General features: G+C 38.8%; 1 protein-coding gene across 1 annotated transcript in view; it reads right to left on the minus strand.

Moving 5' to 3' along the window:
• Positions 1-14,634, minus strand: part of PGD (phosphogluconate dehydrogenase) — a 30,827-nt gene extending 16,193 nt beyond the window's left edge. The window contains exons 1-2 of the mRNA XM_053691487.1: positions 14,527-14,634; positions 2,072-2,147 (exon numbers count right to left, since the gene is read on the minus strand). Coding sequence (XP_053547462.1) covers positions 2,072-2,147; positions 14,527-14,534 — 84 coding nt within the window. The 5' untranslated portion in view covers positions 14,535-14,634. The remainder of the gene's footprint in view (positions 1-2,071; positions 2,148-14,526) is intronic.
• Positions 14,635-15,159: the final 525 nt, after the last annotated feature.

Here is a 15,159-nt window from a genome sequence, read left to right on the forward strand (position 1 = left end):
CAAAGTACTTATTAACCTAAGACCAGTTTAAGGGGTTACCATGACCTGGGTACTTTAAGGAAATTTAGTTTTCCCAAAGTTTTAGTAAAACAGAGCTGTGAGGTACAGCATTTTGTGTAATTTATTTATGCTTTTTGCACCCCCAGCCAAGCTCTTCCTGGGCCATTTTCTCTGAGATGATTTGAGCAGCAGTGTAAACAGCAGGCATGGTGCCTTTGGCTTCTTCTAGAAGGAAAATGCAAGGAATTTTTGAAAAAGCAAAGCATGCTGTTTGTAACTGAAAAATAGCTCATATCAACCATTTGGAACTGCAAATTTAGGGAATGGTGTCACTTTAAATAAACATCAGATTACCTGATGCTGCTACATGCTACACACTGATTGCTAAGTAAGATTGCAGTACATAAGCTAAGTTACTCCTGGCTACCTAACTGACCACAGCAAAAAAGACCAGGTAAGAGAAGCAGTAAGCCCTCACACCACAATCCTAATAAGTTAATATTATAACAAATTAGAACTGCTATAAAAATAGGAAGGAATCTCAAACTAGGCGCAGACCATCAGCGAGAAAGGGAGACAGATCCTGTTGCTGCTGGATGAAAAAAGTCTTGCTGATAGACCGCGGGGGAATGGGGATTAGAGTGTGAATGTTTAGGATTTAGTTGTTTTTTCAGATTTAAAGTTTATTTATTTACTTTTTTGGGGAAAGCTGAATAGTCTTAACATTTTACAGGAAATTAAATGTTGTGTTTAACATTCCTTTAATCCTTAGGAATACACTAAATATCTACGGATAATAATCTTAGCTTTATTTCCCTTTACACCAAAAGGAGTACACGGACAACAATAAGTAGGCATTACACTAGGTTCTGTTGACAAACAGTGCAATGATTTGTCTTTTACTGGAACAAGACAGACAGAGGCACAAACAGGACCGAACCCAGTTTTCTATTTAATTGATCAGTTGCTTAAAAAGGTATAAAACATTTTCATAAAAGTACAGGCAACTCCTCTCTAGCTCAGACACATTACATAGTATTTATATGTGCACACGTAGGACAGTCCAGCTCCAAAATTCCAGATCTCTGATGTGTTATGGCCTACATGAACCTCAGCTGCAGCTACATCACTAAGGCACCGATGGTGAGTGGTCCATGTTAGGTTACTACTTTTATCCTTAGGGAGATAAAACCCCAAAAGATAATTTACATAAAATACAAGTGCTCATCTGGGAAGGATGGAGATTACCATATTAGATACAAACATATTGTGCCCACACAGACTGCAGCCTCTTTTAGCCCATTGTTACCTTTACAAAAAGGAAAACTTTTCTGCAGCCTAATCAGTGGAGGTGCAGCTAAATCCCTCTAAGACCCAGTGCGCAAGTTGAGTGCTTCTCTTTCCTTGTTTAGTAGGCAAATCACCCTAAGGGTGATGAGGCACAGAATTCTTGCACACTGTGCTGAAGAGGTATATAGCTGCCTCTCCTCTGATGACGTATGTCAAGTTTTAGTTGTACAAATCTTTTGCCAGTGGAGATTTTCCTGGGAATTTTGGTGCTAGATTGTACCGAGTGGGATCAGAGTGATAAGCGGCAGGAAAAGGCCCCCCAAGTCTGCACACCTGGCTTATTAAACAAGCCATAAACACATCATATCAGAATATCCGATCACAGGTGAAATACATACATTTCTGATTAAAGAAATAGTTTCTAACGTCTGAACTAGAAGAAGGTAGTTCAAAATCCATTTTAGTTTTCTTATCTGTAATTTTGATTTGTATATGCTGAATAAATCTATTTTCCAGAGAACAACTTTGAATATTTATAGTAGTTTTTTATGATGAAATTTAGAGTAATTATGAACCTGTTAAAAAGGGACAGCATAAATAATAATATTTTGTTCTTGAATACAACAACATGACCATGGGGTATGGAGAGGTTATGAAACATTACAAAGAATAATTGTAAGATCCTTATTTTTCTCTTTGGTTTTCTTGCAACTAGGAAGTAACACAACAGCATGGGAATTACAAAATACAGCAATTTACAAATCCTAATGAACCAACTCACCACAAAGCCATGATCGTTCATATTTAATATCAGGTTTTGGCCCATCACAGCCAGCCCAATAAGTGCAATATCCGCTCTGCAAAAAAAAAGAAAATCATTTAAGAATTTGCATTTAGTAAAATTCTCATTGCAATTAAAGAGTCTATACTGTAAAGGTCATTTTAGGTTGTCAAACAGTAAAGTTAATAAGCCACACCTAGGTTAACAAGCCTCAGCAGGGAACCCTGTACAAAAGCAGAACTGTAATCAACTAACAATGCCAAGACATTCTCTTACTCAACCCACAGGGCCACAAAAAAAAAGTTTTCATTATTCAGATAGAAGTACAATTGGAAAGTGTTTCTTTTAAATGGTCTATTATCAAATTAGCTTAATTCTCTTGAGATCCTTTGCTGAAGGCGCAGTAATACACTACTGGGAGCTAGCTGACCACGTCTGGTGAGCCAGTGACATGAGGCTTATATGTTCAGCCACTAATCAGCAACTAGCTCACAGTGGTTCATCGCTGCTCCTGAGCCTAAGTATCCTCTAAAACAAAGGATAACAAGAGAATGAAGCAAATTGGATAATAAAATGTATGCTCTGTCCAATTCATGAAAGCTTAAATTATGACATTTTTTTCCCCATTTAAGAAGTTAGGGAAAAAAGCCCCAGAACATATCTGTATATAGATGCTGAGCAATACCCAGTGCTGTTCTGTATCCGATTAACATTATATTTATCCTAACCCCTTAACTTCAAAATGGGGTATTACAGTTCAATGACAGGCAAAGGGTAAATTGGGCACCACATATGGGTATTACAGTTCAATGACAGGCAAGGGGTAAATTGGGCACCGCATGTGGGTATTACAGTTCATTGGGCACCACATATGGGTATTACAGTTCATTGACAGGCAAGAGGGTTAATTGGGCACCACATGTGGGTATTACAGTTCATTGACAGGAAAGGGGTTAATTGGGCACATGGGTGTATTACAGTTCATTGACAGGAAAGGGGTTAATTGGGCACATGTGGGTATTACAGTTCATTGACAGGAAAGGGGTTAATTGGGCACATGTGGGTATGTACTGAAAACACAATGTATGCACAACCTCTTTTGTACATATTGGTGACTGAAAAGGGTGATAGAGCAAATAAATCTATTGCCATTTGTTTTGGGGGATGAACAGCTGACTTTAGGTTCTGTGCCAGGGCTTGCGTACCCAAGCTAGGCAGAATTTTATGGTAATTGTTAATGTGCCGCTGTATTCAGGGGGACAAGAATGGGCAGAACAAGCTGACAATAGGTTGCCAATTTCATTATGAGAGGGGTTTAGAGGCACTGAACTAAAGTGATCAAACGTTACTGTGCTTCTGCTTTGTGTAATCTTTATAATAGGCGCGTTATCTAATAAAGTGACATTCTAGTATTTAACAAATATCTTTCGTTCACTATGTGTTTCACCCCTGCAAATTGCTTAAATATACGACATGTTAAGTTGTGCTCTGTGACACCTACATGAGGTTACAGCTGGTGAATGCATGAGAAGCCGGCATACATGTGTATGCTCTAATTACTGGCCATATGCTCATCTGGAGCAGAATAGGGGCATTCCTGGAGGGCAAATTCAATTCTTGTTTTTTTTTTTAAAGGTCCATGATACCCAAATGTTGAAACACTTGAAAGTGATGCAGCATAGCTGTAAAAAGCTGACTAGAAAATATCACCTGAACATCTTTATGTAAAAAAGAAAGATATTTAACCTCAAAAGTTCCTCAGTAGCCACATCCCATTGTAAAAGGACTTCTAAGCAGCAAATCAGTATGTCTGTCCCGGGACAGCTAAGGGATTGAGCCTCCTGCACTCATGTTATTTCCCTATTCAGTCTAAGGAAGTTTACTATGAAATCTCCTGAGAGTTAAATGAAATCTCATAAGATCACAGTAAAAGAGTTCATGACCTCAGCACTGCTGATGCTGATTGGCTGCTGTTCATTTCTTAATTATTTTTTTTACCTGTAGCTGGGCAGCAGCTGAGTATAACTTTTTACACAGAACTTACTCTGCTGAGCTGAGGAAGTTGTGAGGTAAAATATCTTCCTTTTTTACATAGAGATTCTCAGGTGATATTTTCCTGTCAGCTTTTTACAGTTATACTGCATCAGTTTCAAGTGATTTAGCATATGAGTATTATGTCCCATTAAGTAAAAGTTCATGTACATTTCTACAGCTGCATTGACATGTATGCGGGTGAATGACATAGTCACAGGATAATGTACATGATCATTAGAAGGGGGAACAAATACACCCATCAGAGAATTCTCCATGCAACGCTGGTCTCCTCTATAGGAAAGAAACATACTGGTGATTAGAGGTAACCTGTATGTTTGATACATTATGCTACCCACAAAGGGCTAAATCACAAGTGACGCACTAACAGTTGCGCGCGAGCAAAAATCTGTCTATCGCGGGTGTTTGGATGTCAGATGTAGCGCATATTGCAAGTTGAAAGTAATATATATATATATATATATATATATATATTTTTTTTTTTTTTTTTAAATTTATTTTTATTTTTTTTCAACTTGTAATTTGAGCGGTACCCGAAGCACGCAAAAAATATACCCCCAAAAAAAACTTAATTCTAACGGAGTTAGCGCACAAGCGGAAGAGAAAAATAGTGCTCCACTCGTAATCTAGCCAATAGGGTTTCTAATGATTAGATATACACAGGCTGGGCTGCAAATCTGCACCAGTCCTGGGCTAGTAAAACACAGTTACCTTATACTTAATATAAAACAGACTAGTTTGTTTTTTTCCATGACTGGAAATTATAGTCTTTTCCAGCACTATGTATTGGTACAGGTTAAAGGGATTCTAAACACCAATCTGCTTCTGGAAATATTCACTAGTACCGAACTAGTAAGAAGAAGTTACAGCAGACGAGTGACAAATCAGGCTTCTCATATTGAGTGATCTAGTACAGTTTGTCACCGGTAACTTGCTGCCGCTAACTGATACACTCATGCTGATGATATCGGTAACTGATACACTCATGCTGGTGATACCGGTAACTGATACACTCATGCTGGTGATATGCCGGCACCCTGCACATATATTATTTGTATGGAGGAGTGTGTAACACTGTGTGGTCTCTATAGCGTTAGGGGTGACAGGTGGTCAGCTGTAACCGATACACTCAGGTGATATGCGGCACCCTGCACATATATTATTTGTATGGAGGAGTGTGTAACACTGTGTGGTCTCTATAGCGTTAGGGGTGACAGACGGTCAGCGGTAACCGATACACTCAGATGATATGCGGCACCCTGCACATATATTATTTGTATGGAGGAGTGTGTAACACTGTGTGGTCTCTATAGCGTTAGGGGTGACAGACGGTCAGCGGTAACCGATACACTCAGATGATATGCGGCACCCTGCACATATATTACTTGTATGGAGGAGTGTGTAACAGTGTGGTCTCTATAGCGTTAGGGGTGACAGGCGGTCAGCGGTAACCGATACACTCAGGTGATATGCGGCACCCTGCACATATATTATTTGTATGGAGGAGTGTGTAACACTGTGTGGTCTCTATAGCGTTAGGGGTGACAGGCGGTCAGCGGTAACCGATACACTCAGGTGATATGCGGCACCCTGCACATATATTATTTGTATGGAGGAGTGTGTAACACTGTGTGGTCTCTATAGCGTTAGGGGTGACAGGCGGTCAGCGGTAACCGATACACTCAGGTGATATGCGGCACCCTGCACATATATTATTTGTATGGAGGAGTGTGTAACACTGTGTGGTCTCTATAGCGTTAGGGGTGACAGGCGGTCAGCGGTAACTGATACACTCAGGTGATATGCGGCACCCTGCACATATATTATTTGTATGGAGGAGTGTGTAACACTGTGTGGTCTCTATAGCGTTAGGGGTGACAGGCGGTCAGCGGTAACTGATACACTCAGGTGATATGCGGCACCCTGCACATATATTATTTGTATGGAGGAGTGTGTAACACTGTGTGGTCTCTATAGCGTTAGGGGTGACAGGCGGTCAGCGGTAACTGATACACTCAGGTGATATGCGGCACCCTGCACATATATTATTTGTATGGAGGAGTGTGTAACACTGTGTGGTCTCTATAGCGTTAGGGGTGACAGGCGGTCAGCGGTAACTGATACACTCAGGTGATATGCGGCACCCTGCACATATATTATTTGTATGGAGGAGTGTGTAACACTGTGTGGTCTCTATAGCGTTAGGGGTGACAGGCGGTCAGCGGTAACTGATACACTCAGGTGATATGCGGCACCCTGCACATATATTATTTGTATGGAGGAGTGTGTAACACTGTGTGGTCTCTATAGCGTTAGGGGTGACAGGTGGTCAGCGGCAGAAGACAAGCAATATAAAGCACTTACGTACCCAGGGTCTCCTGGTCACTAGTCACAGGGCTAAGAGTAGAATACAAATATTGAACTATATGGAGTTACAACAAGTTACCAAAATATAAACATAGATCCGATGTCATCATCTGAAATGACTGTTTGCAAAAGCTCTGACATGTCCCTGCCCTAAACCAGAATACAAAACCAGATAGAGTGTGTCATTTTAAACAACTTTCCAGTTTACTTCTGTTATAAGATTTGCTTTCTTCTCTTAGTATCATTTGTTGAAGAGCAAACCTAGGTAGGCTCAAGAGCAGTGATGCATTAATGGGAGCTAGCTGATGATTGGCAGCTGCACAAATATGCCTCTTGTCATTAGCTAACCTGATGTGCTCAGCTAGCTCCCAGTCGTGTATTGCTGATCCTTCAACAAAGGAGAATGAAGCCAGTTTGATAATAGAAGTAAATAGAATTGTAAATAGGGTTTCACGCCCCTTTAACTATTATAGTAACACAAATCAGCACTGAAGTTGTGGTTTCAATCAGTTGCTAAATGGACGTCATCTAGTCCTATGAGTTTGGCCAATCGTTATAGTAAATATCACATACTCTGCATTCCGCTACTGAAGCCTTTTTATCTCACGATTACTTCACAGACCTATGTGTTTAACCCCTGCAAAGTCCACTCCAGAGGGACAACGCAGAGGTGATCCTGAGCTGAAAGTGGCTGGTGATTAGTGGCTACGCACATATGCCATCTTTGATTGGCTCATCTGCCGTGTATAACCCTTAAACACACAGATACAGGCAACCAATAGTGCAATCAGAAATTCTATAGCATATTACAGCATTTTAGTTTTGCTCCTTTAAAGTGAAGGTCAAGTCTGGCTTTTCCGTTAACATTTTTCTCCTGCTTATGTAAATTATTGCCGCCATGTTGAAATCTGCACATGTGCAGTAAGCAACTCAGAAAGCTGCAGTGTAACCTAGGTTACAAAATGGCGTACCCATGATTAGAGGGAGGTGCATGAAATGTATTTAGTGACCCTTCAAACCTGTCTTTGCCCTCAACCAAGGCCAGGAAGCAGGTGTGAAACTGCTACTTGAGAGGGTGAGAGTTTCTATAGGGGACAGTTGTTTCCTCATTTGTCTCCTTACTATAAAGCTTTACTAACCTAGACTATGTACTCTCAGGACCAGTAAACATTTGGAAATGATGTGGTTTTGCCATCTTCTATGTATAGAGTACACTTTATACTTAATTAGCATGAGCTTTATAGACAGGTAACAGCTTTTGCCTACCATTAGCACTGAGTACTTTTGGTCTGAGGGTTTTCCGTAGATATATCTCATGGTCCCTGGGATCTGGCACATCCTATCATGAACCATATAGACTAGAGCTTCATATCTCTTCACCTTTACCTGAACAGTACATCAGTGCCTATTACAGAGCCTGAGCCCATCCCACTGTGGATTACCCCACACCTTGCCACACCTTCATGATTCTCTGGGGAAAAAAAGCACCACTGGCTTCCTTGTATTACTGAGTCACAACTGACATTTCCAGGATTACATTTTTAAAAGGTACAAGGTTGCCACAAAGCAATTTCATGAGCTTTACGTCTAGTCAAAATTAAACTTTCATGATTCAGATAGGCTCTTCCTATTCCGGTTAAAAAATTTTGATATTAGACGTATGCAGACCGGTAGGTTATTCTGCTTACCGCACCCGTTTATGGTACTAGAGCACCGGTAGGTTATTCTGCTTACCGCACCTGTTTATGGTACTAGAGCACCGGTAGGTTATTCTGCTTACCGTTATGGTACTTGCTCACCGGTAGGTTATTCTGCTTACCGCACCTGTTTATGGTACTAGAGCACCGGTAGGTTATTCTGCTTACCGCACCCGTTTATGGTACTAGCACACCGGTAGGTTATTCTGCTTACCGCACCCGTTTATGGTACTAGCGCACCGGTAGGTTATTCTGCTTACCGCACCTGGTTTATGGTACTAGCGCACAGGTAGGTTATTCTGCTTACCGCACCCGTTTATGGTACTAGTGCAGAGGTAGGTTATTCTGCTTGCAACACCAGTTTATGGTACTAGTGCAGAGGTAGGTTAGTCAGTTGCTCCTGCATATAGCTGGTTAGAAATTACAGTAATTTGATGTTATGCTATTACTGTGCAACTTGTATATCAATTCTCAAGCAGCAAGAACGTATTCCTGCTAAGTCACGGGTTGTTAATCAGTTCAGACTGAAGCACCAGTGCTCCCAGAAGAAAATGTGCAAAGTAAACTTACAGGATTCAGGTAGAGTCATTTTAAACAAAAAGGATACAAAATGAATAAAGCAAACTTGATATTATAAGAAAATTATTGGAAAGATGTTTTGTATTATCTGAATCACACTTCCTCGAGAGGCTAAAAAGCTAATTCTGTTATCTAGGCTTCAAAATGCTGCAAATCAAATAGATGGTTTAGGTAACTTGCACAGCTGACTGTATATGTTAAAGGGTCAGTAAACATAAAAAATAATGTTATATAATTCTGCACATAGTGCAGAATTAAATAACATTATATTAGTGCTAAAGTTATATAACCTAATATTGCCTGCAAAGTTTTATTGAAAAATAGTGTTTTGCAGACCCGCTAGTCACAGCCCGGCCGACCGCACCTACACTCAGTGCAGCTCGCTCCCGCTGCCAGACAGAGCAGGAGCGAGCTGCACTGAGTGTAGGCGCGGTCGGGCCAGGCTGTGACTAGACAGCTGGTCAGATGCGCTCTGTGTAAAAAACAGACCCACTAGAAGAGCACAGAGAGCGGGTCTGGAAAACACTATTTTTCAATAAAACTTAGCAGGCAATATTAGGTTATATAACTCTAGCACTAATATAATGTTATATGATTCTGCACTATGTGCAGAATTATATAACATTATTTTCTATGTTTACTGTCCCTTTAAACCCTTGTGCAAACAACAGTGCAGTAAGAAATAGTGCTAATTTGTTAGAAGAAAAAGATGGCTTATACACGTTTATTCTTAAAGGAACACTAAACGTCTTGAGACGAGTAAAGGTTCTATAGGCCGTCTTGAGACGAGTAAAGGTTCTATAGGCCGTCTTGAGACGAGTAAAGGTTCTATAGGCCGTCTTGAGACGAGTAAAGGTTCTATAGGCCGTCTTGAGACGAGTAAATGTTCTATAGGCCGTCTTGAGACGAGTAAAGGTTCTATAGGCCGTCTTGAGACGAGTAAAGGTTCTATAGGCCGTCTTGAGACGAGTAAAGGTTCTATAGGCCGTCTTGAGATGAGTAAAGGTTCTATAGGCCGTCTTGAGATGAGTAAAGGTTCTATAGGCTGTCTTGAGACGAGTAAAGGTTCTATAGGCTGTCATGAGAAGAGTAAAGGTTCTATAGGCTGTCATGAGACGAGTAAAGGTTCTATAGGCTGTCTTGAGACGAGTAAAGGTTCTATAGGCTGTCTTGAGATGAGTAAAGGTTCTACTTTGGGTGGTTCTCCCGCAGAGGATATTTATATTTAAATTACAGTTCTACTACTTTTCTTTATTCTTCATTTTTGCTTTTTCCTTTACTTGTATGTCCTTTAATTTGTCTTTTTTTTAAAAGATTTATAAAGCTATTCATACTACCTCTGGTCCATCTAGACTTTGTGTTGATCATTACCTCAGAATTTGCTTTTAGCAAGCTCTATGTTAAATTATCTGAGTCTTAAAAAAGTCACAGTAGCTTATAGACAAACATTGTACAATAGATTTTTCTATGCATAAATGTTTTGCAGATGATCCATTTATATAGCCAATCTGGGAGTGTTTTGTAACAATGTATAGTTTTGCTTATTTATTAATAACGTTGTGCTGATTTTCTCCTAACCAAGCTGCAACGTTTTAGATGTATACTGACGTCTACATATTCCAGCAGCTCCTGTTTGTATAATCTGTCTTCTTATATGCAGGGGAGGGGGAAGCATCTATTCCTGTTTCCCCCAGACCATTTCACTGGGTGCCCCAGCCTTATCTCATCAACAGTGCTAAACTGGGAGCTTCTAAGTAAGTTTTTAAACAGTTTTATTCTGGATTTTTATATCAGTATCTGTGCATATTATTCTTTATAGAAGTGTCTATTACATGCAGTTAAATCCATTTAAATAATATTCATTGATACACAAATTATGTGTGAATCAGTATTTTTTCCTCTCTTTATGACAGACATTTTTGAATTGCTGAAGCAGATGTTACATAGTTTGGACTTTTGCTATTTTCTTTCTGTGACGACTCCCTTAATGGTCTCATGTCCAAGAAGAAGATGTTAAAACAACGGTGTTGTAAAGCCTATACACATAGACATATTGATCTTACTCAAATCTAGAGAAGATCATAGGATTTAGTTTGCTTCTTTTATTGAGGCTTTTTACAGGTATGTACTATTTAGTTTGACCAGCAGATTGTTGTCGTTTGTTTTGGGTTTTTTTTCTTCTTTTTTCTCTCTCTCTCAAAAAATTATATATATATAAAAAAAAAATTATAAAATTATAATGAACCATTTTAAAGGACAGTACTCTGACATCAACTGTGTATAAAACAAGCATCACAAATGTGTTCGCTCTGCATATATGAAGAGTGTCAGCAAATCTAATACATTATGGTATATTTTTGTCAACTACAAAAGCGCTAAAATCTCGAAGGAAATTACAGCCAGTATCGTTCAGTAACAGATTCCTTTAACAAAGGACCAGTATGCAATGTTATTAGCATGCAAGTCATACACCAGAAATGACAGCATACAAGCACCTTTCATTTTCAGCACAGATATATATATATATTTTATACACTACATAGAAAATGTTGAGAAATTTAAATGAGGAGGATAGAATATAGTTTAAATTATTTTGAGTACCATAACAATGAGACTTGCAAATGTTTAGTTGTAGTTCACCAGAAATACTAGTTTTATTAAGTGACTGATGCAATAGATTTTGGATAACATGAATAAAAATAAAATGTTTTCTAACAAATTCCAGCCCTGATCGGCTTAGGTTATAAGATTACAGCCTTACCTAGGAATCCCTTTATGCGATCAGAGGGGGCCAGAACTGATAAACACCACTAATTAATTACTAGAAAGGTCTTTGCAGGATGATGACATTTCTCAAGTACATTATATACAAAGAATTAGTAACCGTCACCTACGTTTCTAAAGATGGACTGTCAAGCTAAACCTTTTGAACTTTTAACCCCTTGATTGCCACTAAAGGAACCATTACTTTATGACTAGTGAAATAAAGTAAACATGTCAAAAACAGACATTTAAAAAAAAAAAAATGCTGTTGTAAATCTGAGAATGTCTGAGATACATTTAAAAAGGTAATGAAAACGAATAATACATTATAACCAGATTTTATGGATTCAAACAATGTTTGTGTCTTTATTCAGTGTGAGAGAACCAAACTGAATCTGTCTTTGCTGTTAGTATTGAGATAGATATGTTACCATCTTCCGTAAGGCATGAAAGGCTGTGAGTATCCATAGAGCTTTAACCCAGAGCACTAACAATCTATGTATACAAATAAATGTCCCCCCTGTTCACATATTTCATCCACCCGGGAAGACTCCAAGATTATCACAGATGCTTCATACAGGAGGTGCCAGGAAATTTTCTAAATCAATTTAAATGTTTAGGAAACTTCAATTTTCTTTCGAGATTTGGATAGAACACACAGTTTTAAACAACTTTCCAATTTACTTCTATTATCATAGTTGCATCATTCTATTGTTATCCTTTGCTGAAGGAGCAGCAATGCACTACTGTAAGATAACTGAACACATCTAATTAGCCAATCACAAGAGACAAATGTGTGCAGGCACCAATCAGCAGCCAGTTCCCACTAGTGTAGGATACGTGCATACTCTTTTCCAACAAGGTGTCTCAAAATGACATGCTTTATCCGAATCATGCAAGTTTAGTTTTGACTTTCCTATATCTTTAATGCCACTGATGGTATTAAATTGATTTAGAAAATGTCCTGGTGAGTGCCTCTTCTGTGAAGGAGATTGTATGTATGTAAAAAAAATTAATATATATATATATATATATATATATATATATATATATATATATATATATATATATCTAAAATGTGTATGTATGTACTCCTTGCCCATTGTGCTTAAAGGGACACTGTACCCAAATTTTTTCTTTTGTAATTCAGAAAGAACATGCAATTTTAAGCAACTTTCTAATTCAAAAAAAGTTTGTTTTGGGTTCAGTACTCTGGACAGCACTTATTTTATTGGTAAATTAATTTATCCACCAATCTTCAAGGACAACACAGGTTGTTCACCAAAAATGGGCCGGCATCTAAACATACATTTTTGCATTTCAAATAAAGATACCAAGAGAATGAAGAAAATTTGATAAAAGGAGTAAATTAGAAAGTTGCTTAAAATGTCATGCTCTATCTGAATTACGAAAGGAAAAATTTGGGTACAGTGTCCCTTTAAAGGAATATGGCTGCACCGCACTGATGAGGCCCACAGAAGGCAAAGATGATTGTCTGGGGTTGCCATATCCCTTGTTCAGAGAGGCTGCTCCTAGGTAGTAACTGGGCCATAGAACAAGCTACTGAGATATTGTTTGTTCTCTTTCTATAATTATATTTATATTTTATTATTATTATTATTATTATTATTATTATTATGCATACAAGTTGCTCACATTTTAAAAAAATATTTACACATTATCTATTTAATAATTTATAAAATGTTAAGTAAATGTAAGTAAAAAATAAAAAAGTACCATCGCTGTACTGTAAGTGACTTTCATTGATTTTATTTACTTACGTCTTTAGCACTTGTCTTTGTGAACATTTTCTAAATGTTGTACAGACTAAAACTGCACACACCGATTGTGAAAATTAGAAAGTTGCTGTCCAACACACATTTTTCCTTATGAGGCTGATGTCAGTGCTGCTACAAGGATATATGCACCTAGGTTTTATCTACCTATTAAAGTACTGCAGTCTTCTAAATAGTAATACGTATCATACACCTATTTTATTTATTGGCCCTTTATACAATTGTCATTCCCATGAATAGTGTAAAAAAAGTCTTATCTCCTCTAAAGATACAGTTAAAGGGACATAAAAAAACCTACATTTTTCTCCTTCATGATTTAGATAGATTTATGGTCCTTCAAAGACATTTTCCCAAGACCTAGTGCAATGAATGATAACACATACTTCTGCTACTCTATTCTTATGCTTGGTCTGAAAATATCTGGAGTAATATACAAGATAGCTGTAATTTTTCGCAAAGAGACTAAAATATGTGCGTACTTGTGTAGTCAAACTTGAAATATTATTGTATAGGTAATAACAGAGACATACTCTCATACAACACACACAAGTCGCGTCCCAGTAAACATGGTGTTGCGACCCAGTAGTGGGTCCCGACTTGTGGTTTGAAGAACCACGAGATACATCATACAATTTTAACCAATTTTCCAATTTAATTCCATGATCTAATTTGCCTCAATCTCTTGGTATCTTTTGTTGAATAAGCAGCAATGCACTACTGGGAGCTAACGAAAGCAAATGACAAGAGGCATATACGTGCAGCCACCAATCAGCAGCTTATACCTAGGTATACTTTTCAACAAAGGATACAAAGAAAAAACAAACTGTAATATGCTCTTCCTGAATCATGACATAACAATTAAGGGTTTCATGTCCCTTTAAACTTTTATAATGGTGAGAAATACAATAGTAACGAATTGAGATTTCGTTTCATAGAAACTGATTGAAATAACCCTCAGCGGAGCTGCAGTACCCACTGACTATAGGATGATACTAGCAGCAGCCAGTAATGTGCACTATAGCTGTAAGGACCCAGCTCACATCACATGTCAGACGCGGTGCCGCTGCTGTCACACCTCCCATGTCTGCGGCCATCAGTGACACCGGTGCCAATGAGGGGCCACTAAGCTAATTAAATGCCCTGTATGACTCTATCACCCTCTGTCACGTACACATGCACGCTATGCCCGCTGGCTACTCACTCAGCCATAGTGCTCAGATGTTGCTCCGTGCCCAGCTCTCAGTGCTCAGTCTGTGCCAAGTTCAGCAAGTCACACTCAGTTGTGCGCTGAACCCACATGACGTTTCTCTGTATCTCGCATGTGATTGGCTGGAAGCTGCAAGGAGGCGTGGCCTAGCTGTCATTCGCCCTATTGCGTAAATTAGGCGTTCTTCGGAAGGTAGCTCGCCAGGCATGGCGCTGACCAATCAGACCTGTGCAATCAAGCGCCGATCGATCAACCCATACACTGCAAGTACAGGAGCTTTATTGCCTGGCGCAGTCACACAGTGCGGGGTAATAATATCATTTTGTGGCGCCACCTGAACCCTGTGGGTAATATTTACCTCAGACTTCAGCCACAAACGTATAGAATGGTTCTCACAGACATAGGTCGGTGTTACCCGTCATGTTGTGCTTTATACCTCATACAAAGACCTGAAAACTGTTTTACAAAGGGATGGGCAGTATGAATAACAAAATGTAATGTGACAAAACTGAGAAATATCACAGGGGTGTCTGGAAAATATCCTAAAATACAGCAGCTGAGTGTACAACTGAGATTACTGCTGTTTACAATGGAATGACAAGGGCGAATGCAAAATGTAATGTAAAT

This window comes from Bombina bombina, chromosome 8 (genome assembly GCF_027579735.1).
Source record: "Bombina bombina isolate aBomBom1 chromosome 8, aBomBom1.pri, whole genome shotgun sequence".
NCBI classification, from domain to species: domain Eukaryota; kingdom Metazoa; phylum Chordata; class Amphibia; order Anura; family Bombinatoridae; genus Bombina; species Bombina bombina.